Source organism: Engystomops pustulosus, chromosome 8, assembly GCF_040894005.1.
Source record: "Engystomops pustulosus chromosome 8, aEngPut4.maternal, whole genome shotgun sequence".
In the NCBI taxonomy this organism is placed as follows: Eukaryota; Metazoa; Chordata; class Amphibia; order Anura; family Leptodactylidae; genus Engystomops; species Engystomops pustulosus.
Genome location: NC_092418.1, coordinates 27,795,253 through 27,821,117, shown reverse-complemented (window position 1 = coordinate 27,821,117; position 25,865 = coordinate 27,795,253). Strand labels below are relative to the sequence as shown.

The window sequence follows — 25,865 nt, the reverse complement described above, 5'->3', positions numbered from 1 at the left end:
TGCCTACTTTGGGTAGGATCTCGCCCCCTCCTGCTATCCCAGCCACGCCATGACTGCCCCGGGACCCCAGGTGCTGCAAACTCCCTGTCTCCACTGCTAGACTTCTCTCTCTTATTGATATTTAGCCCTGCTTCCACACCAGTGACCCCCCCCCCCTTTGACCCTTGGCCGGGGCCTATCACTCTCTAATGCCCTCCCAAGGCTCACTTTCACATGCACAGCCAAGTGGGGGCAGGAACAGGACTGGCAGGCTCACCTTAGAGCTATCCCCATAAAGTGGGACTTGGAGGCTCTCCTGCACAAGTTGGAAGCCTCTCAAAAGAGATATGGCAGCAATAAAGCTAGACTTGCACCATGTAGGCTCTAGAGTATTTTTGGTAGAGGAAGCCCGAGATCATGCATTCTGCCTTCTGGATGAGCATTGCCATGTCATACAGGTACAAGCCATGCAGATTTCTGATTTTTTGACCCACATAGATGATATTGAAAACAGGCATCGGCGCAACAATCTCAGGATTCAAGGCCTCACAGAGGCGATTGACCATTTACATCTAGAAGCCTGCGATCAAGACTTTTTCTCATCCCTGCTAAGGTGACCGCCCAGCCGTCCCATCGAAACTGATTGCATTCAGAGATCCCTGGGCCCAAAAGCCACTGACCCAGCAAGACCACGTGATACCATATGTCTCATCCACTCCTTCAAGGATAAAGAGACAATCCTGTTATGCGCCAGAGAGGGGGAACCATTATCACGTAAGGACTCTCCCCTTGCTATCCTACCCGACCTGGCGAGACACATGCTACAACTTTGTGAGGCCCTCAAGCCTCTACTCACCGTGTTCAGAGAAATGAGTATGTTATACAGATGGGGAAACCCTTTCCAACAGATAGCACGCAATGCTGGAAAGACAGGCAGTGTTACGATCATTAGGGGACCTTCCAAATTTTCTTGGCACCCTCAAGCTACCTATGATCTCTCTACCTGACTGTCCCAAACTACCTCGTTGACTACACAACCGCCAAAATACGAATGAAATCAACCCAGCCAACCTGAACTTTACCAGTTTCTCTCTTGTCCTTGAGAAACCTCTGAGTATTAGCATTATTGATAGCCGTATTATTTCTTTCTGCTCCCACTCCTGTTACACTGGTTTTGTAGTTTCTTGTCCTGTGGTTGCTTAAAGGAAATCTACCATCTGGGATCTACCTAATAAGGTAGATCCGATGGTAGGTTGCTGTATATTGCCTCAGTGGGCCGAGCCCACTCCATAGCTGGTATGTCTTTGCTGCATATTGCAGCAAAGGATTACTGGTAACACCTGCCATTCGCTGCCGGCAATGCTGCCAGCGGCTTCAAAAAGATGGCGGCGCATAGGCGTCTGCCATCTTGCCACGGATTGCCCCTCCTAGGGGCGGCAGACTCTCTAGAACAGAACTTCAACAAATCATTAAGGATCTTAAAACAGGAAAAGCCCTGGTCCTGATGGTTCTTTAAGCTGTCCAGAGAGAAATTGTCACCTATGCTTCTCCAGACATTTAAAGCAGTGGCGAGGGGGACTCTGTTCCCGGCACGGACCGTAAAGGCCAACATAACTGAATCCAACTGAAGATGGATCTTCCTAAAAGCAGTTCTAAGCAAAATAGGGCCCAAAAATCTTCAAGGGCATAATGGCTCTCTACCACAATCCTACTGCTCAACAGTACCCTCTCAGGCCCATTTTGCATTGCCAATGGAACAAGGCAGGGTTGCCCTTTGTAACCTTTTTTGTACCTCTAGGCAAAGGAGTCCAGACATTCAGGGACTAACAAAGCGTGCAAACTTACACTTTTCACGGACAACCTTTTCCCTTGTCACTTCCCTGAGAGTATCTCTCCCGTCAATTATAGGTGAATTCTGTAATCATGGTGCATTGAGTAACTTTAAAGTTAATACACACAGACCTGAACTTCTAAACCTTCCCTCTGAGGAACAGAATCATCTACAATCTGCCTTTCCCTTTAAAAGGGCAAATACCGCTGTTCACTATCTGGGAACATACATCCCTGCAGACCCTGGATTTTTGTTCAGCCTAAACTATGTCCGTCTGTTCGGGTTCTAATGAGTAGGACCTCAAGAAATGGTCCAGACTGTCCGTCTGTTTGGCACAATCAACATCTTGAAGATGAATGTGTTCCCCCTTCTTCTCTATCGATTCCAAACTATTCCTTTCCCTCTCCCGAGGTAATTCTTTGATTGGCTCTGATGTATTACGCAGTCCTTCATCTGGCACACATAGGGGCTCCGCATTAAGTGCTTGACTTTGAACAAATCTGATATAGGCACCGGGCTGCCCAGTTTTGCATCATATTACTGGGCTGCCATCGCCACCTTGTACTCAACCTTTTCTTGATGGAACTAGAGCTTAATCGCACCAATGCTCCTTGGAGCCTTTTGGTGGTCTCCGAAAACATCCATCCAGGGTTCTGACCCATCGCCTCTCCCTATAACTTTTTTATTTTTACACATAAAAAGCTATGTGACAGCTCGTTTTTTGCGTAACAAATTGCACTTCATAGTGATTGCATTGAATATTCCATGCCATGTATTGGGAAGCGGGAAAAAAATTCCAAATGCAGTGAAAATGGTGAAAAAACGCATTTGTGTCGTATTCTTGTGGGCTTGGATATTACGGCTTTCACTTCACGGCACAAATGATGCATCTAATTTATTCTTTGGGTCAGTACGATTACAGGGATACCAAATTTGTATAGGTTTTATAATGTTTTCATACATTTACAAAAATTAAAACCTCATGAACAAAAATTTTTTTTTTATTTTGCCGTCTTCTTGTGCTTATAACTTTTCCATACTTCGTTGTATGGAGTTGAGGGTGGTGTCATCTTTTGCGACTTTTGATGATGTTTTCAATGATATTATTTTTAGGACTGTACGACCTTTTGATCACTTTTTATAGAATTTTAAAAAAATTTTTAAATGGCAAAAAAGTGCCAGTTTTGATTTTGGATGCGATTTTCCGTTACGGGGTTAAACACAGTGAAAAACCGTTATTATATTTTGATAGATCGGGCATTTTCGGACGCGGCGATACCTAATGTGTTTATGTTTTTTACTGTTTATTTATATTTATATCAGTTCTAGGGAAAGGGGGGTGATTTGAATTTTTAGGTTTTTTTATTATAATTTTTTTTTTTAAACTTTTTTTTAATTTTAATTTTTACTATTTTTCAGACTCCCTAGGGTACTTTAACCCTAGGTTGTCTGATCGATCCTACCATATACTGCCATACTATAGTATGGCAGTATATGGGGATTTTACTCCTCATACATTACAATGTGCTGATAGCACATTGTAATGAATGGGTTAACCCGAAGTAGCTTCGGGTCTTCGTGAGACCCGAAGCTACCATGGCGACGGATCGCCGCTCCCCGCTGACGTCACGGGGAGCGGCGATCCTCGGAAAGATCAGCACAGATCGCGGGTGTTACCGGTAAGCCTTTACTGCAATATGCAGCAGAGACTTACCGGCTATGGAGACGGCTCGGCCCGCGAGCCCTCTCCATGCATCGGAACGCGACCGCCGCCGTGAATACAAGGCGGGCGGTCGAGAACCGGTTAAATCTTGAAGCAATTTTGCATTTTCTTCTGTGTTGATCATGGCTTTCCCCATGCCCACTTTCCCCACAACCCTGACCTACCTGACTTGTTGTCCACACAACTTGATCCACATTCCCCTACTTTGTGTAGGTGATATACTCCTTGAATCTGGGTTGTGTTCCATGCCAAACTGTGCTAGTCTACCTCTACTCCTACTCATACACAATCTCTTTGGTCTTTGCTACGCTGATATGGGAAGGAACAAGGGACTCTGTATCCAAGGTCGGACTGAGGGTCCTAGGGCTCATCAGTGAAATTGATTCTGTGGGCCCATCTACTGATACATGGAAATATTACTTGTACATTCTTAGTGCACATTCACACATAGCATTATTATTGAGTTTTGAAATGGCTTGCAGAGTGCACCGCTTTTTTTTTGGTGCCCCTTTATCATATAGTGTGTGCGGCACACTTCGGACTTTGCATGATAAACGTGGCACACGGTCCGACCAAGCACCGGACGCCCATTTCAGTGCAGTATAGTATAGCTGCAACACAAATGTGTCTCGGACCCTTCTTGAATACATGTGCTAGCAGTTTGCACTGAAAAGAATGTGTCAGACAGAAAACTGGTGCAGGAGCTTTAGGCCCAGCTTTATCATTAAATTTATAATGCAATTTGCCTCACTAATGTGCAGGGTGCACCAGATTATTAAACACTGGTGCACAGTATTCAATAATATGGCACACCCTGCCCGCGCCAATTGTACTTAAATTAAACTGAGTTTAATGTGTGTGCACCACAATTCTGTTGGACTTTCAACATAAATGTGGTGCACCAGAACCCCCCATTATGTGCAGAATTTTATATAGTGACAGACACAGTCCAGCCACCATACATACCTTGTACACTTTATGAGTACGCCTGAAAAGGCAGGAGCTAGTTTTATAAATCTGGGCCATAGTGTGAACTCAGCCCAAAACCATGTTCACAAGACGCAAATGAATTGTGTTTTAAAATGGATTTTAAGCACAGCTGGATCTCCTCAGTGAACAAAGATGTGTGTAGAGCTACATGCTGATGTTTGGTAAGAAGCAACATGGGTTTTCATGTTAAAAAAAAACAAACACTTGTTCTGCTTGAAACGCATTTTAAAACGCGAATCAATTGCATAGTGTGTACTTGGATTTAGGGTCCAGCATAAGGTAGGTCCTCCACCAGATCCCTCTAATATAGTGGCCCCTCATCTTCCCCTAATATTGTGCCCCCTCATACTGTGGCCCCTCATCTCCCACTCAAATTGTTGCCCCCTCTCATCTCTTCCTTATATTGTGGCCTTACATCTCCCCTGCATATTATGACCCCTCTAATATCCACCTCATATTGTTACCCCCTCCCATCTCTCCCTCATATTGTAGCCTCTCATGTCCCCCTCATTATTGTGACCCGTTGATCTGAGCCTCATATTGTGGCTCCTCATCTCCCACTCAAATTGTTGCCCCTGTCATATCCTCCTCATATTGTGACCCTTCATTTCCCCCTCATATTGTCACCACTCCCATATCCCCCTCAAATGCCCATCAAACCCTAACCCCATCTATCTCCCCATAAATTTCTGCTCCCTCATCTCCCTCTCATATTGTAGCCCCATCAATCCCCCTTATATTTTTGCCCCCTCATATCTCCTTTATATTGTGGCCCCCCACCTCCACCTCATATTGTGGCATTTCATCTCCTCCTCATATTGTGGGCCCTCTCATCTCCCCTCATTTTGTGACCCTTCCTATCTCCTCCTCATTTTGTGGCTCCTCTAATATTCACCTTATATTGTGGCCTCTCATCTCCCCCTCATATTGTTGCCCCCTCTCATCTCTCCCTCATATAGTAGCCTCTCATCTTCCCCTCATATTTCGGCCCCTCATCTCCCCCTCATATTGTGGCTACTCATCTCCCCCTCATACTGTGGCCCCTCATCTCCTGCTCTTACTCTGGCCCCTCATCTCCCCCTCAAATTGTTGCCCCTCTCATTTTCCTCTGTTGCCGCTGTCTGTGTGCACTGATGCCGGGAGACATGATGACATCATCAGATTGCACCTGCCGGCCTCTCCACAGAGCATAAGCAGGAGAACAGTGATGCTGCAGAGAGCTGCTATGTCCTCTCTGGACACAATGGGGGCAGGGGGCAGAGTCAGTGGCAGAGTGACTCATAAGTGATAAGTTTTTTCTCTTTTCCTACAATATGTTGAAACTGTTATTACCATGCATATATTGCTTTTGCACGCAATGTACTATCTTTAAGTATGTAATATGTCTGGCCTGACGTGCTTCAGCTTACTCACCTGTCAATGTGCAGATTTAATAAAGTAATTATAAGACCATAAAGGGTACAACCACTGAATTATAAAACCCACCGGAGAAGACATCGGGATAAATGTATCAATGTTGCTGGATTTTAACAAATCTGTTCCATCAGAGATGTGTGTACCCTTGCCTCCTTTGATAGCTTCAGCCTTTCCCTGTTCTCACCATGCTGCCCTACTTTAGTCCGCCGCTTAGGCATTACCCACTGTGCCTCTGTCTCTTACAGTCCTTCTCATTGACACATGGAGAGGGCGGAAAGTAGAGCAGACTGAGTCATAACTCTCCTGCTTCAGCTTCTCCTATTCAGCAGTGTTTAGAAATGTAAACAAGGATCCACGGAGAGTTTGTAGGCAGCACTAAAATAAGCAGAAGGAATGCTGAATAATCATTTAAAGGCACATGGGCAACTTATGTAAAAGAATGGCCAACCTCTTAAAATCATAGAATAAGACTGTCTATTCTAACTGTTCATCTCCAATTAGTTGGCTTAGTTTATGGCGTAATTTAGACAGTTCCCCGTTTAACGGAGTTGCTTATTCTAAAACTAGATTCTAAAAACTGTCTAAAACCCTTAATGGATGGGATGCAAGGCGTTTTAGAGCTATTTGGTGCCATTTAAAGCAGATTTTTGTCATAAACAGCTTGATAAATATTCGAGATTATCATATTGATGTACTCTGTGTCCTCATGACATGGTCAGATTGCACAGCAAAGTCCAAATTAGAAATCACATGTTCCAACAATATGTTCCAAAAAAGATCCGTGTGTTATGGACCCATCACTCCATTACTGCACGCCGTATGATCCATCAGTTAAAACAATTATATTGTGCAGTAATTTTTATTTAATAAAAAAACATGGCTAACATTATCTAACAAGCAGCAGCAGACCTAACCCAAGGTGCAGTTGTGTATTGCAGGTATTGCGCGTTTGAGGTCATTGGGGCTCATTTACTAAGGGTCTGTGGACCGCATTTTAGTCGGGTTTCCCGACGATTTCCGTGTTGCGCCGCATTTAACAGGGGTTTTGGGCGCATGCAACGCAAATCGGGGGCGTGGCCGTCGGACAAACTGACGGATTCGGACTACGCTCGGGATTTAAAATTCAAATTGTGTCGCAAGACACGCACTTACAAGCATCGGGAAGAACAAGGTGAAATCCGGTGGACCTCAGCGGGGAAGCGACACATGCAGGATCTCGGGCGCACGAGCTACGTGAATAGCGCCAGACTTCATCTTTGTCGGACCGTCCGGATCGGGGAACGCGACAGGATCGGGTAAGTAAATGTGCCCCATTGTCTTGCTGAAGTTTCCACCCTCTTCATCATACTGGTGAATGGCTTTTTATCAAGTTTATTCATCTCTCCTTCCATTATATGAAAGTTTTCTGTCGGAAAACACTGAAAGGCAACCCCACACCATGATGTTCCTATCTCCAATCTTCACTGTTGGTATAGTGTTTTTGGGGTGATATGCAGTGTCTCTTGATGTCTAAACATGATGTGCATTATTGCATACCAATTTTAGTCTCATCTGAGCAGAATATGTTCTTGCAGTACTTCAGACCCACAGATCTTTTGGTTAAATCTAACCTTCACCTTTTCGGTGCTTTAAGAGATTTGAAGAGATATGACATTAACTAGTTTATGACTAATCTGCACCTAAGGTGACCACTTTATCGTTAAGCGACGTGAACATCTAACACTTTTACTTAGCAAGAAAGATAAAATAGTATTCTGAAGGGTTAGATAGAACTATATCCATAATCCTCTGCATAAGATATCAATTCTGTGCATGATCACTGCAAAATCACATAATGTGAGGAAAGATCATCTACAGCAGCCAGTCCACTGCACAGTGTAGGGGGAAGATAATTTACAGTAATTTATATCCAGATGACAATACTACGTGGGAGAAGATTTTTCACAGCAGCTCATAATACATTGTAGAAGAATTCTATAGCTCAGTTTACAGGGGGATAGGGAAAAGGAAGGATACAAATCTAATAATTTAGTAGTACTGTTTGCCACTACTGAAAGAGGAGAGGGATGAAGCTGGACCAAAGCTGTGCCATAGAAAGCTGGGGGTCTTCTGATGTATCCAGAGGATTGGGACTTTCATCATACGCTAGCACACAAAGGGCGTCCCTAATACAACATTGTAAGGAAGCCTTTCAGTTTGAGCTGGCATAATTTACTTTTCAATGCAGTTTATGTTTTGGCACATATTGACCTCATGTGAATAAGGACCTTACAGTTACTAGTTATATGCTTATGAATACACCTAGCATTATACTATGTGGCCTAGAATATTGGCAGATTTAGTATAGATTTGCATATTGAGTAATAGTTAGTTAGTTAGTATTTTTTGGCAACTGTCCATGTAATTCATAACTATTAGAAGAGCACAACAAATGAAGATTTTTAGTTTGCTCTGGGTGGAGTCCAGCTGTGAAGGTTTCGTATATAAAGATGAGACCTTACCTGTGAGAGCCCTTACATTGACTGGAGGACGCCAGGAGGACCACCATGGCTTCAGAGTCGGTGACCCTTTTCCTTCTATGCACGGTCGTCATGATGATCATGAAGATTGTGATTAGCTTCACCAAAAGAAAAAATTATAATTTCCCACCAGGACCAACCCCTCTGCCCATTATAGGTAACGTGCATCTGCTGGATATACGAAGACAAGACTTGACCTTAATGGAGGTAAAATAATAATTTCAGTTTTGATGACCACAATTAGTTTGTTCTAATTGTTCTTCGTATTCATCGACACAGCAAACTTTTTAGAGTTGATCAAGATGATCCTATCAAGTCCCTATGGATGAGATTTATTTATTTAGATTTTGATCTATTAGTACTTAATATATAATTGTTAGGGGCTTTTTCTTGAATTATCGTATGATAATTATGTATAGAAGGACTAATTCATATGCATAACACATAGGCGGGTCATCATTCAGCCAGGAATATTTATCTTTTTTGTTTTCTAGCTTGCAAAGAAATATGGTCCGGTCTTCACCTTCCATTTTGGCCACTTAAAAACTGTCGTTCTGGTTGGGTACGAAGCCAATAAAGAAGCTCTGGTCGCGGCCAATTATGATTTTGGACATCGTGGTCCTATCCCTATTTCTGATGATTTTCAGCAGAATCATGGTAATTAACTCCATCATGTCATTCTAACCTCAAATTATTAGTTTCTGAGATATAGGGGGAAAAAGATTCACCCATAAGGTGAGCGTCTACTGACACATGCACCCATACTGTGAGCGTCTACTGACACATGCACCCATAATGTGAGCGTCTACTGACACATGCACCCATAATGTGAGCGTCTACTGACACATGCACCCATAATGTGAGCGTCTACTGATACATGCACCCATAATGTGAGCGTCTACTGACACATGCACCTATAATGTGAGCGTCTACTGACACATGCACCCATAATGTGAGCGTCTACTGACACATGCACCCATAATGTGAGCGTCTACTGACACATGCACCCATAATGTGAGCGTCTACTGACACATGCACCCATAATGTGAGCGTCTACTGACACATGCACCCATAATGTGAGCGTCTACTGACACATGCACCCATAATGTGAGCGTCTACTGACACATGCACCCATAATGTGAGCATCTACTGACACATGCACCCATAATGTGAGCGTCTAGTGACACATGCACCCATAATGTGAGCATGTACTGACACATGTACCCATTATGTGAGCATCTACTGATGAATGCACCCATAATGTGAGCGTCTACTGATATATGCACCCATAATGTGAGAGTCTACTGATGAATGCACCCATAATGTGAGCGTCTACTGACACATGCACCCATAATGTGAGCGTCTACTGACACATGCACCCCCCTACCCATATAGTGCCACATTTTACCTCTGTGCAAATTTAATATAATTTGTTGTTCTCTTCTAGGAGTGATTTTCTCCAATGGGGAATTATGGAAGGTGACACGAAGATTTACACTTTCCATATTAAGAGATCTTGGGATGGGGAAGAAACCCATTGAAGCCAGAATTATCGAGGAGCTACAGTACCTGAATGCAGCAATCCAGTCTTATAATGGTGAGTGGAATCAGATACAACTGGTTTTGTTGGTTCTAGTTTTACATGAATTCTCCAAAAGTGTAGTAGTTGGATTCTAGTTCAGGGTTAGTGATCAGCAAAGCTATTGGTTCTAGCATAATATGGTGGTAGATGCTGACTATACATGACCGTAGGTATAGGCTATAGGTTAGAATTAGGTTACATTAGATTGATATGGCCCAGAAATGAGTAGTAATATTCCCTATTGTACATTCTAGGTAAACCCTTTGATAAGAAAGTGTTATATCTTGCTGCTCCTAACATAACATTCCGGATGTTATTTGGAAGACGATTTGACTACGATAACCCAACGTTCCAGAGGGTGATCTCCATCATGGATGACATTGTTGTCAATACTGGTACTCCGGCTGCAAAGGTGAAGTGTACCCTATTGAAAATAATGATAAATCTTGGTAATGGGCTGGCATTCCCTGTGATGGTAGGACCCAGTAGTTACCTGTTATGGTGATAGAGGTCACACCAGTTCTATAGGGTCTAGAGGTAAATATATACTTCAACTATCCACCTATCAGTGAGGTTCTCAATTAGAATGATGTGTGGGCGTTCATATATGGTGAGTTTGATAATACAATATTATATGTTATATATAATAATAATTCTTTATTTATATGGCGCACACAGATGATGCAGCACTGCTCAAAGCATGACAAATTGGTCCCTGTCCCCATTGGGCTCACAATCTAATCAGCCTACCAGTATGTTTTGGAGTGTGGGAGGAAACCGGAGGACCCGGAGGAAACCCACGCAAACACGGAGAGAACATACAAACTCTTTGCAGATGTTGACCTGGGTGGGACTAGAACCCAGGAGTCCAGTGCTGCAAGGCAGAAGTGCTGCCCACTGAGCCATCATGCTGCCCACTCATATTACACCGTGAGCGCACGCTTAATATTATACCGGCGCTATTCAACCACTAATATCATATGCCTTTCACATATATTTTGCATTGGGCTTAGCTTTTTTTTTCCTTTCCAAAAGATTCTATCAGAAAATGATTGTATCACATGCTCAACCTATTTCAGATCAGAGTTCTAGAAAAAACCTGAGGAATTGATACAGAAAGTATATTGGAAAATTGTATCATTTTTCATCATACAAGCAATAACATTCATTTACCAGAATGGGAACACTCCTTTAACTTGAGGGGGTGCAGAGAGTGCGGTCGCAACTTGGCCCAAAAGCCTTAGGGGGCCCATAAGGTGTCACTTTCCCATATGAGAAGACTAGTTCTATAAACCATACATTTTAGTCGGGGGCCTGGCACAGACTTTGCACCATTTTAGCAGGTGGTATAGTAGGATTGTATCATCCCAGCTCATGCACATATGATAATAATGCTACAAGTAGATTTATCCTATTTTCATGTATAAATATAGTCACATATACAGGAGTACAGGATCGTAATTTTTCAATTTTTTTGCTCGTCATTTATCTGATTTATTGTGTGTTCTTCTCTTTCAGTACTACAATATCTTCCCACAGCTGAAGAAATTCTTGAAAGAACCCGGACTTGTTGTGGACAGGATTAATGAACTTAATGAAATTCTGAAGGTTCTCTTCAAGGAAGCAAAAGAATCTGAAGATGCCAAATGTGAAGATTCTTTTAGGACGTACACTGAGGCTTTCCTGCAGAAAGATGAAAGGGTAAAGAGAGTTAAATATTAAATATTCATCAATATAGAAAAGACATAGATGTAATTATAGCTTTAAGACACTAGGTGGAGACAGAATGGAAATGCTCATATTTCTCATCATATAATAGCAGGTGTCTTTACAGTCTCCCTATTGGGTAAAAGTTACAATGAATTTATGAACATTACAAACATATTCCTTCCTCATCAGATTATTTTTAGCTAAATTTATTAATATACCAGCGGGGGACAAGCCTCCTATTTATCACTAATGAGGGGTGAGTTAAGATCTTGCTGTGAAATGGCAAACAAGTATAGAAATTGAGAAATCCGAGCAATATTTTATGATTCCCTCCCTATTTTGTGATCTCTAAGCGCTATGTATATTGTTGCTATGTAGATAACATCACTTTTATATGTTTTTTCTTTTATTTTAGGAAGTAGTAGCAGACGAAAAAGATAAAATCTTTACAGAAAGGAATTTGTTGGCTTCTGCATTTGATGTTATGCTCGGTGGGACGGAGACCACATCCACCACCATACAGTGGGCTATTCTGCTCATGATGAAATATCCTCATATACAGAGTAAGTTTAAGGCGTTGTCAAACTCCGATACATTGCTTCTTTGTATAGTGCGTTGTACCAACCCATTCCCACGCAGATTCGGCGCCTATATTGTGGAGCCTTGATCCGTATGCGGGCATTGGGCACTTAGCATTTACACTGACCCACCCCCATCCTTAAATTAAAGCATGTACAGTATCATTCAAATACAATAAACTCCTTGCAATGAGTAATTATAATAGCCCAGTACATAAATACATCACTAGAACCACCACACAGAAATACAGCACCAGGACTGAGCTCAATACATACAGCACCAGAAACACAACACCAGGGTAACTGTACACATATATACAGTATACCAAATGATTTTACATTTTTACAGAACACTCTAATTCATATATATATCTATAGTACACTCAATAATGAATACAGACATATACTGTGACCCCTGTGATGAATATTGATCTATATACTGTGGCCCCTTGTAGAGAGATCTAATTACACTTAGCCCGCTTATGAAGAGATCTTTACATATGGGGACCTCGGTACCGGGTGTTATCTGACTTTCAACCCAAGGGAGTTGTTAGACCAGCAATAGATGAAGGAGACTAAAATATTCGGGAAAGGGAAAACTTTTATCACTGTATCATTTGATGTTCTGGTAATGGCAGTATGTCCTTGAGAGTGGACTTGAGAATTAGCGCCACTCTCATGTTAAGCAAAACCACCACAGACAGGATATTGTATATAACCTTTCGTATTTTTCAGAAAGAGTCCAAGATGAAATTGAAAATGTGATCGGGCTCCAGCGTCCTCCTACATGGGACGACCAGAAAGTCCTTCCATACTGCTTGGCCATGGTCCATGAAGTTCAGCGTGTTGCCAACCTCTTCCAGTATTTACCACATTTGACACCAACAGACGTCCATTTCAGAGACTATTTCATACCAAAGGTAATTTTTTTTTATTTGGCAAATAATATTGTGATAAGAACATGTTCCAAATTGTTACGATCAGAAGATAATCCAGTATGGCCATCCCTTGTCTGTCATCAGGGACATAGCTTCATATTTCATTTTATTACATTATACTTTAGGGCACCACAGTGATTCCCCTCTTCTCATCTGTTCTAAATGACGAAACCCAATGGGAGACTCCAAAACGATTTAACCCCAATCATTTCTTGGATACTGATGGCAACTTTTTGAAGAAAGATGCTTTTTATCCTTTCTCCAAGGGTGAGTAGATACATGGCAGTAACTAATCATTGTCGCTGCTGATGAGAAATTATTGCTTTTGTTATGGCAGTCACATCTTTAAGATCAGGGTCGGCTCCAGGTTTCAGTAGGCTCCAGGGAGACAGAGCCTCAGTGGTCCCCTTTGCAGTGAACTCACATGGCCCCATTAAAAATAAGAAACTAAAACATGGATTCCTTATGTACAGTCTTATGTGAGCCTCCCCAGAAAATCTGGGACCCGGCACTTGCCCATGTATGCCCAGTGATGGCACCAGCCCTGTTCAACATATTTGTCTTTTATGATAATTCAGATCCAGGGCCGTTTCGCTATGTGTTTCCAAGTAAAACTCAGACTGCATAATACAAAGGGACACATTTACTTACCTGGTCCGAGGAGTTCACAGAAAGTGCATTGTCCAACTATAATGCACTCTGGCGCCATTCACTAAGATCATGCGCCCGATATCATTAAAGGGGTTGGCCACTTTTCAATAAATCTCTTCCATTAGACATGTCTCTGCATGTATATGTACTATTGTCTTTGCCTCCTGTGATAGCTTCAGCCTTTCCCTGTTCTCACCATGCTGCCCTCTGCATATACACACAACTTCCTGTTTCTCACTCCTTCAGTCCATCCTCATGGCATCACCCACTGTCCCTCTTCCTCTCACAGTCTTCTCAATGACAGGCACAGGGAGAGGGGGGGGGGGAGCACGAATGAGTCCTAACTGTTCAGCCCCTCCTATTCATCAGAGCTCAGACATGTAAACAAAGATCTACAGAGAGTTTGCTGACAAAACTAAAGGAATACTCAATCACGTGATCACATAGGAAACTTATGTAAAAGAGTGTCAAACCCCTTTAAAGCTTAAAGCCTTCTAAGCATAAACCTGGCAGAAACAGAGTCAAATAATTCTGATAGAGAAGAGCTACCAGTAGAGGGAGCTCAAGATTTATGAATACTGTTCATATTCTATACATTATATAGCAGTCTTCCCCGGTGCTCCATCCACATTTGCATGTGTTTTTATAAAAATAATTTATAACTCTCTAATATTTATATACAGGACGCAGAGTGTGCGCTGGAGAAAGCCTGGCCAGGATGGAGCTATTTATCTTCATCACAGGATTGTTGCAGAAGTTCACATTCACACCTCCACCAGGTGTGACTATAGAAGATTTGGACCTCACTCCAGAAGTGGTCTTCACCATGAGAACCAAGAGTTACAAAGTTTGTGCCACACCGAGGCAGTAGTTACGTAAAAAAATCCCATTTGTATTCAGGCCTTTAAAGAAAATCTATCGCCACGTTTATTAACAAAAACTGCATTTATCATCGACACATCTCTTAAACTTGATAGAGTTTAGGGGATTAACTACTGTGATAGCAGCTATACCGGCTCCTTTAGATTGTGGCCCTAGGGGAGCTTGACAACGCCGTGTCCAGGGGCGTAACTAGAAGGGGTGCAGAGGGTGCGGTCGCATCTGGGCCCAAAGACTTAGGGGGCCCATAAGGTGTCACTTTCCTATATGAGAAGACTATTACTATAAACCATACATTATAGTCGGGGCCTGGCACAGACTTTGCACTGGGGCCCATCAGCTTCTAGTTACCCCACTGGCCGTGTCTACTCTATTGTTTAGCACCTCTTATAAAGTGTTACTTCAGAAGAGGAGGGATGACTGCAGGAAGGTTGTAGGGTGTACAGAGCGTGCAGTCACACCCAGGCCCAGGGGGTATCAGCAGGGGGTATCAATTTGAGGGTGGGAAGAGGGTCTAGTTGCAAGCGGGCCAAAGAGGGTTGGGGGCCCATATGGTGTACCTTTCCTATATGAGAAGACTAGTACTATAAGCATTAAATCATAATTGGGGGCCTGGCACACATTTTGCACTGGGTCCCATCAGCTTCAAGTTACGCCACTGGGTTTCAGGTGTCTCTTTCCCATATGAAGAGACCAGTACATGATTATAGTATATACATTAAATTTTGTGGTACAAATTTTGCATCAAAACAAAGCAACTTCAAGTAACGTCCCTGGAAGACAAACACTTTAGAGAATGAACAATGCAATGGCATTGTTCTAGTCCTAGTGGGAATGAACAAAATCCAAAAATATGTAAAAAGACAAACACCGCTTTCTTATGTAAAAAAAAAAAAAGCAATAAAGTACTATACAAGTTATTATTGTGGCTATAATGTAGTGTAAAATTTGGAATGAAAGTGGTTAAAAAGTTGTAAGTATTCCAGAGTACACCAAAAAGAAATCTCCCTCCTGCATAATCAAACCAACCCACAAAATAATGCAGACAATAGCAATGTAAATGTCATTGTCACATGGGATTTTATAGCTTCCTCCTTTACCATCTTTAGGAATAAGCAGCAGAAATCTGTCAAAGAAGCAAAGAAGAAACCTGACATTTTAGAAATACTCATTTAAGCTCAATGCAGACATCTTAAATGAGTGTTTATAACTACTTAAAGCAGGTTAGAGGCATATACTGAGACATCAGGCTGCTTATTTGAAAGATTTTTTCTGTATAAAAAAACAACCTCTAGGGAATTTGAAAAGCAGCTACAGAAGAGAAAGCAAGCAAAATTATAAAAGAGAACCTGTCACCAGCCAACCCCCCCCCCCCCCCACAAACAACACACAAAACATCTTAGATGTCTTTATACATGTTACGCTGAGGTCTCTATCCATGGAATTAGAGCCACTTTTCATCTAAAAAAGACTTTTATTGGTGCTCCAGCATACAATCAACTATCTTGCCCCGTAACTGACACTGACAATGTTGTCCCGGCCCTCTTTAGGAATGAGGGAGTTGAGAGCGCCAAAGGCTGTCTGACTCCCTAAAGAGAATTCCTGAGGGAGAGGTGAATGAGAAAGAGAGACGATTGAGATGATTGAGAGAGATGCTGCTTGCCAAAGGGAATTCCTGAGGGAGGTATGATGAAAGAGTTGATTTCTCTTCAGCAAGAAAGACCTTTTCTCTCTCAACCCCTGTATTCACCCCTCTCTCAGGAATTCTCTTCAGCAAGTCACACAGCTTGCATCTCTCTCAACTTCCTCATGCCTGAGAGCAGGGCAGGAGTGGGATCCAGCTATTCGTCTCCAGCTCTGGCAAGCCATCTAACAGCAAATCACAGCAAACTCGCCGAGGAGGTTAGAATCAGAGAAGAGTATTGGCTCCTACCTCTTACTGGTGGCATCAAAGCTTGTGAGCTTTTAGCTCTCTGCTCCTCTGCTCTCTATCTATCAAACAGACTGTGAATATGTAGCTTGTGTGGTAGTAGATGCAGCACAGGGGACATGTTATGATCCATCTACTTGTGCCAGGTAAAAGGCTACTGAGGCCTCAAGCTGGCGATAACCTGAAGCTGGCATGTCCGTCAAAGAAGAGGGCTGCAAGTGAAGAATATATATATATTTTCCATTGGCCATTGGGTACAAGCACTGTGACTACAGCCTACTGGTGCAGCACCGTGACTACAGCCTACTTGGGAAGGCACTTTGACTACAGGTTACTGGGGCAGGTATCATTACTAGAGGCATGTGTGTCCTGTGGACAGGCACCCACTATGACTACAGGCTGCTGGGGGCAGGTGCTATGACTACTGGGGGCAGGCACTGTGACTTCTGGCCTCTGAGAGGCAAGCACTAAGACTACTGGGGGTTAGCACTGTGACTGCAGGCTAATGGGTGAAGGCGCCATGACTACAGATTACTCTGATGGCACCATGGCTACTGGGGTCAGGAACTGTAACCATTGGCTACTGTGGCACACACTGTGACTACTGGCTACTATGTGGCTAGCACTGTTACTACTGGCTACTGTGGAGCTAGCACTGTTACTACTAGCTACTGTGGGGCAAGGACTTTGAGTACTGACAACTGGAGGCAGGCACTGTGGCTTCTGGGTTCTGGGGGGGAAACATTGGAACTACTGGCTTCTGCGGGCCAAGCACTGTGACTAATGGTTAGTGTGAAGCAAGCACTACTGTCTACTTAGACATGGGGGTATTTTTTAGTATATGATAATTTACCTATACATCTTGGTCCAAGTTAAATGGTTCTCGCATCATATATATGTATTATTCAGTGGGTGCTTTTTTGCATACAACATACGTCCGTTCCTATCATCACCTTCACATTTGGATTCTTGACCAGGATGTGATAGTTCACATGTGTGCGCAGTACACATGATAGCCGCGGTGCTGCCATTACCACATGGTGTTCACCAGCATACCGGTCACAGCTGACTACCTTCTCAATCGCCCATACAGATATTTAGAGAAGAGGACTTTTCCAACACCTATCACCTTTGAGGAATCCACTATATGTGGCTATTCACATGGGACATCCTCAATCCCATTTCCTGACACTGTTGAGGCTTGTCTGGATTCCTATTTGGTATTCTCAGCTTTCAAACATGCATGTTCTTTGTTGTTAGCCGAACCTGCTCCATATAGTTGTTCTTGGGTTTTGTTCTCCGTAGATTTTTTATACATTTGCCCATCCTTACTTATATATTTTTGATCTTGTATTGGGATACATTTGAATTACAGTGGCCCTTATGACTATACCATTTATATTCTTTTTGTATGTTTTTCTATATTGGGTTGTTACAGTGTATTGAGTATAGGGTTGTATTAGGTGACTATTCAAGCATTATTGGGTCTACTACATTTGCGTACATGTTTTTTAATTGTTTTTACCTTTCTTGTGGTGTTGGTTTTCTATATGTTTATTAATGAATTAATAAAGATGGGATTCTGTTGCTACATGAAACATGTCTGTTTGTGGACTTTAATACTGTACTAGGTGCTGTGAGGCAAGCACTATGACTACTGACAACTGGAGGCAGCACTGTGACTTCTGGTTACTGGGGGAAAATATTGGGACTACTGGCATCTGTGGGACAAGCACTTTGAGTAATGGTTACTGTGAGGCAAGCACTGTGGCTACTGTGGGGCATGTACTGTGACTACTGGCTACTGGAGCAGGTACTGTGACTAATGACTCCTGGAGGCAAGCACTATGACTACTGGACACTGAGGGCAAGCACTGTGACAGTTGCTTACTGTGGGGCTGTTACTGTGACTACTGGCTACTGTAGGGCTGGTACAATTATCACTGGCTACTGTGTGGTGGCATTGTGACTATTGACTGCTGTGGGTCTGTACTGTGATTATTGGCTACTGTGCGAAAGCACTATACTATACTAGGTACTGTGTGGAGACACATTGGGGCACATTTACTTACCTAGTCCCTGTGCGATCCCCAAGGTGGGTTGTCCGTCGGAATCCACATCTGCTGCGATTCATCGCACTAAAGTTTGTGCGATTGCGCCAAAATCCGATCGCGCGCGTCAAAACCCCCTGTTAAATGCAGCGCAAGATGGAAATCGTCGGGAAACCCGACGAAGATGCGGTCCGCGGACCCTTAGTAAATTGACTATATTAGCAAGTATGGAGGTACTCTGACTATTTTAGATTCTGTGTGGAGGGCACTGTGACTATATTGGCTACAGTGAGGAAATAATAGTTATTTCTAGGGGAACAATAAATAGTATTAAGTTTGTGATAAGAAGGTGGAGGAGATGATGATTAAGTGGGGAAAATAAAAAACTTCTGTTGCTAAATCTGCAAAGACGAGTCGTGGTTGGGAGAAGCTGAAATGGCATCTAGAAAGAAAAAGAAAGAGACTCCTTTGGTAATTATCTATGACTTACTGGATTTACAGTAAGTGCTGGTATAAATTCTTTATTTATATAGCGCACACAGAGCTTCACAAAGCATGTCAAATTGGTCCCTGTCCCCATGGGGCTCACAATCTAAACAAGCTAACAGTATGTTTTGGAGTGTGGGAGGAAACCGGAGTACTCCCAGAAGAAACCCATGCAAACACGGAGAGAACACACAAACTTTGCAGATGTTGACCTGGGTGGGATTTGAACCCAGGACCCCAACGCTGCAAGGCAGAAGTGCTACTCACTCAGCCACTGTGATAATATTACTGGAGACCTTAACAGCAAGTCCTTGAACTCAGCCCTCCTGACTCCGCCTGAAGCAGGTGCCTTTGATATTATATTGAAGAAAAAAACATGTATTCCAGCACTCCAAAGGATGGTGACATAAAAGTCCTTTTAATTATGACATTAAAGATAGATCTTGTGTGCACTATGGAATTTTAATGTCATAATACAAAGGACTTTTATTTCACCATCCATTGGAGTGCTGGAATACATGTTTTTTTCTTCAATATAATATCAAAGGCGCAAGAGCAAGCTAAAATACCAAAAAAAACCCTTAACATGTAAAACTGGAGACCCCAGAGCACACATGTGTAATGCTGGAGACCCCCAGAGCAGACTATAATACTGGAGACCCCAGAGCACACATGTGTAATGCTGGAGACCCCCAGAGCAGACTATAATACTGGAGACCCCAGAGCACACATGTGTAATGCTGGAGACCCCCAGAGCAGACTATAATACTGGAGACCCCAGAGCAGAATGTAATATCAAAGACCCCAAAAGCAGATTAGAATACCAGAGACCCCAGAGAAGACTATAATACTGGAGACCACCGGTTTTGTAAAACTGATGACCCCAAGCAAGACATGTGTAATCCGGGAGACCCCCAGAACTGACTATAATACTGGAGACCTCTGAGCATATGTATAATACAGGAGACCCCCAGAGTAGATAAAAATAATACTGAAGACCTTCAGAGCAGAAGATAATATCGGTGACCCGCAGAGCAGACTATAATATCATAAATCCCAGAGCATAATATCGAAGACCCTCAGACATGTCAAACTGTAGACCCCAGAACAGACACTAGTACATGAAACTCCCAGAACAGACACTAATAATGGAGACCCAAGAGCAGAAACTAATGCTGGAGACCCCCTGCATCATCAGTGATGGAAGCTGTCATTGGTGTTTCCAGGCAGTTGAGTGCAGGCCGCATGTGACCCGCTGGGCATGGGTTGTGAACCCTTGTATTAGGGGAATACTTTTTTTTATTTTAAGGAAAGTGTGTCCTTACTGGGGTTTTTAAAGATTACAGATTAAGAATATAAAATACTTTCCAAAGTGTTTTTTCCACATATTAACAGGAATAGAGTGTTGACCTCATGTAAAGTCAATTGATGCAATGAGGTCAGAGTTTGAGGAAGAATTATCTATAGCAAAACCTTTGGTATTACACAAAGCACCACGACAGTACACAACAAAAGAATGAGTACATAGCACTAAACAATGACACATACAGAGGGAGCGGTTCATGGTTTGTAGATCTCTATAGATCTTTTAACACTTTAAGGATATGACCTAAAATGGCTTTCAGGACACACACCTTTTTTTTTGTTTTTCCATGCTCAACTTCCAAATGACATAACTGCCACATAGAAGTACAAATTGTCCTGCCAAAAACAAACCCTTATACAGCTCTCTAATATATATAAAAAAAATTGGATGAACCCTTTTGTCGAATTGATATTTTTGTCACTTTCGAATGTCCTTTGGCAACCTAAATTATACAGTGGAGGAAATAGGTGTTTGATCCAGGGCCGATTTTGCAAGGTTCTCACCTAAAAAAAATTTGAGACGTATGTAATTGTTATTCTTCTTATTAACTGTGAGAGACAGAATATGAAAAAAATCCAGAAAATCTGTATGATTTTTAAACGATTAATTAGAATTTTATTGCATGAAATAAGTATTTGATCCCGAACCAATGAGCAAGAATTGTGTCTCTGTTCTGTCAGTATTTTCTTAAGAAGCTCCTCCCACTCTGCACTCATTACCTGTATAAATTGCACCTTTTTGAACTTGTTTTCTGCCCACACACTCAATCAATCATACCACAACCTCTCCACCAAAGGCAAGAGCAAAAGAGATGTCTAAGAACACCAGGGACAAAATTGTAGGCCTACACAAGGCTTGGATGGGCTACAGGACAATAGGCAAGTAGTGAGAAGACGACAACTGTTGGGACAGTTGTTAGAAAATAGAATAAACACTAGAAGACCGTCATTCTTCCCCGGCCTGGGGCACCATGCAAGATCTCACCTTGTGGGGTAAGGATGATTCTGAGAAAGGTCAGGAATTTGGGTCTTCCAGTATGCCAATAACCAAAAATATGAATCCAGGGCAACAAAGGAGCGTCTCCGTATGAAGCATTTCAAGGTCCTGTGTCGCGGGTGCTTCTTCGACCCATGTCTTGAGTCACAGGTGCACCTGTGTTCCCCAGTGTAGCGGCACCACACAAGTTTCACCTCTTCTTGCTCCAGCAGCGTCTCATGTGGCCGTTGCTTGCACACAGGCTCTGTGAGATTAAAAGGGCCAGATACTGATTGGTTAAATAGCCAGCCTCTTCCTGTAACCCCCTGTGGCTCATAGAGTAGAAAACGCTTTATATTGTGATTCCTGTGATTATCCATTGTGACCTCCGTTTCTGTTGCTGACCTTGATTCTCTGTCACCTGTCTTGACCTTCAGCTACGTCCCCGAATCCGATCCTGTGCCGCCTGTCCTGACCTCCTGCCTGTTTATGACTCTGATTCAGCCTGCTGATTATGTACCTCGCCTTGACCACTACCATGCCTGTGGAGCGACCTGGTGGTATCCCGCCGCAGCAAATCCAACCCATTTTGCGGCGGGCTCCGGTGAATACCAGGTGCCACTTATACTTTGCACCCAGGTGTCGGCTTACATCATCGCTCACGGCGGTTCAGTGGGTCCACCACCTCCGACCTTGACATCCTGGAGTGGTCTATCCTGTCTCCAGACCTGAACCAGATATAAATCTCTGGAGGGAGCTGAGACTCAATTTTGTCTAACCTGAAAGATCTGTAGAAGATCTGTATGGAGGACTGAGCCAAATCCCTGTTGCAGTGTGGGCAAACTTGGTCAAGAAATCCAGAAAACGTCTCACCTCTGTAATCAGTTTCTGTACCAAATTTTAAGTTCTGTTTTTCTATAGGATCAAATACTTATGTCATGCAATAAAATGTTAATTAATTATTGAAAAATCATAGAATGTGATTTTCTGGATTTGTATTTTTAGATTCTGTCTCTCACAGTTTAAGTGTATGTACAATAAAAATAACACACTTTTGCATTCTTTGTAAGTGGAAAAACTTGAATAATTGGCTTGGGATTGAATACTTATTTGCCCCACTGCATCTGTTTGCTGTTTTGATCAGTTGACAGTATTGTGTAATCTAGTGAGTAAGTATCATGGCACAACATGTAAGGGATGCGGAAAGATCATCAAGAGTCATCTGATTATCATTTTTACTTATCTGATATTCTTTTTGTTTGTTTGCTAACATTGGTATTGGCAGCAACATCATATAAAGATACAAATGAAGACTTAAGTAGAATTGGCCAGATAGATACAGTGGAATACATTTATTAACTCCTTCAAGACCAGGACCTTTTACGTTTTTGCATTTCCGTTTTTTACTTCCTACATTCCAAAAGACATAATTTTTTTTTTTTTTACATTTTCTTGTTGAAGTAGCCATATGTGCACTATTTGCAGGAGAAATTGTATTTCTTTCTGGCACCATTTAATGTTCTGTGAAATCTAAAAAATGCAGTGGAATTGATCAAAAAAGTGGGCAAAGATTAGATTAGATTAGATTGTCGGGGGACAGACAAGAGAGGACTGAGAGCCCTAAGCTCCAGCCCCCCACATTCCCGATCTGCTTACTTTCTATATATCCTAAGCAATATGGGACAACCACAAAGACAGTCCCTCCCCACACCAAAGTAGAAACACGAAACATGGCAAACAGACAAATAACACAAAAGAGTAATCAGTGGTCCAGGTCACAACAGGACAACACAGCATATAAGACACAAACTCACAGATACAAAGGGATAGTCAGAAAACGAGAGCCAAAATTGAATAACCAGAAATACAGTAAATAGAGCCGTTAAAGCAAACTTTTAACCAGCAAGAGGCAAAAAGAAAACAGGAAGTGCTGCCGCTCACAGAGTGTTAACTATTGCTGACCCAAAGCAAGGCTGGAGAGAAGATACATGTGGCCAATTCAATCAACAGCCCAGCAACTAAACCAAGGTGATACACAAAGAATTTCAACGTCTCTTCAGTCTTACGGCACAAACGTGACATCAAGACAATACAATCACAGAGATACCAAATCTATATAATTTTTGTTTTGGCTGAATACCTCTAAAAAATTTCCAAAAGTAAAAAAAAAAGTCTATACACCTTTGGCTTTTTTTATACTTTGGTATATGGTGCCTTGTAAGGTGTCAGTTTTTGCAGCATGAGCTGATATTTTCTTTAATACAATTTTGAGAACTATGGGAACTTTGGCTTACTTTCTGTCCAAAATTTGGGAGTTGGCAAAATATGAAAAAGCTATGAAATATTATTTGAATTATGCCAAATAATATGCCAATATTTGCTCTACATACAACCCAGAATATGGGAATTGATACATATTGGATGTAGGTTGGTGATCTATTAAAATTTTTGCCACCCCCCCCCCCAAAACAAATGTATGTGATATAATTGTCTTAAAGGATTTCTTCCACCAGGATGAAGGACTGTATGTAAATGAGCCTGAGGGGCTCCAGGCTCCTTAGGTGTCAATGCAGCCTGGAGGACCTCAGACTCATTTGCATACAGTCCTTCATCCTGGTGGTAGATGTTCTTTAATTCTAATGATCTCTCTCCAGTTCTCATTAAGTATCCTACAATAATTGTGGTTCGCACATTTCTTACTCTTTAGTAAATGAATTAAGGACCAGAGACCAGGGGAATAGCCATGCATGGAAGTTTGGACAAGGGCTTTTTTATATGCAAGGCAATTATCATATGCCAATCCTCCTGGTGTTATCACAAGCAGGGGGGCTTCTCAGTGAATCTTAGAATCTAGTTAGATGATAGTCATTCTTTGGGGGTCCCAGGTGGACTGTTTGATCAGGCCTTTCTACTTCTCCAGGCACCAATCTTAAAAAGTTTGGTTTTCTTTATCCCTTTTCATATTACGAAACTGTTATTGTTTTGCATTGTATGTTTATTTCTATTTAATTTGTCACTGTTTTTTGTATAATAACCCTTTTTATTTGTAAGCACTGTCCTTTTGATATTAAACTTTCATTTAGTAAGAGCCTTCTTGTGTTCTAACGATTCCATGGGGGTAATTTTTCTTATCTCTGTTTATTTTGGCTACTTTTTGCCTGTCTTTTTTCTGTCTGCTTCTTTGGTAATTTATCAATCTCACTTTTTCCTTGTGTTAAATGTCTCATTTTTTGAGACATTTGTTACAAATGTCACAAAAACGTCGCAAAATGTCTCAAGTCAATTCTATCCATTTTCTAAGTTTTCCTTAAGGCTGGATTCACAGGACCAGTGCCCGCCGTACCATAGCACGGCGGGCACACGGCAGCGCGCGGGGAGAGGAGGAGGGGGAGAGCGCTGCTCACCCCCGCCCCTCTCCATAGGGATACATGGTGCACAGTGCCGTATGCGTCGCGCGTCCGCGCCCATTTCCGTCTATGGGGGACGTATATTGGCCGTATATACGTCGGCCGTATATACGTCCCCCTTGCGGTAGTGTGAATGCAGCCTAAGTATGGTCTAGTCTGAAGTTTTTTGCGCCTATAAACATAGCAAATTTGAGACAATTTGAAATGATAAATGTCATTTACGACATTTAGCACATCTGGAATAAAAGATAAATGTGTCTTACTGATGAAAAAAAAATTTCAAAATGTCCCCCAAAAGGCGCAAAAAATGCAATGCGCCAAAAAATGTCTCAAAAAGACAGAAAAAACAGGAAGAAAAATAATGATAAATGACCCCCCATAACCCTGAAGTGACGTTCTCTACATTGATTGCTTAGTTTGTGACTCTATTATATATGTGTGGATGAGGTATCCTAATTGTCTTGTCAGCCTATATATGACGGGTGGTGGCAGCCATAATACTCAGGTTCTTGGAGGGCGGAGAGGTGTCAGAGCACGGTCCAGTGAGAGCCGGCATGCTTCCTGCCTGAACCTAAGTCAGTTCCAGTCAGCGAGCAGCAAGGTTCCTAAAAAAATTTCCTTTTTATTTCAGATGTCAAAAATTTTAAATATTTTACCAACAAGCAAGGTGAAGTAGGGACTGAATGCCTACTTAAATATTACAAACTATGGGTACTAGACTTCTTGAGATGTGACATCCATCAGTTGGAAGGGTTATAGTCTTTCCCAAATAGTGAAAATTCATATCCACTTCATGGTGTTTGTTTTTATACCCTGGTTTATACAATAGGATTATTCTGTATTTTGCACTTCAG

The 25,865-nt window shown here is 42.2% G+C and overlaps 1 protein-coding gene across 1 annotated transcript; it reads left to right on the top strand.

Annotated features, from left to right (window-relative positions):
- Window positions 1–8,434: 8,434 nt before the first annotated feature.
- LOC140075019 (cytochrome P450 2W1-like) lies at window positions 8,435–15,716 on the top strand. Its single transcript, XM_072120447.1, has 9 exons — window positions 8,435–8,665; window positions 8,953–9,115; window positions 9,906–10,055; window positions 10,295–10,452; window positions 11,559–11,741; window positions 12,166–12,313; window positions 13,064–13,248; window positions 13,392–13,533; window positions 14,601–15,716. Exons 1-9 carry the CDS (start codon window positions 8,486–8,488, stop codon window positions 14,786–14,788), a joined length of 1,497 nt encoding a protein of 498 aa, XP_071976548.1. The 5' UTR covers window positions 8,435–8,485; the 3' UTR covers window positions 14,789–15,716.
- The last annotated feature ends 10,149 nt before the right edge of the window (window positions 15,717–25,865 follow it).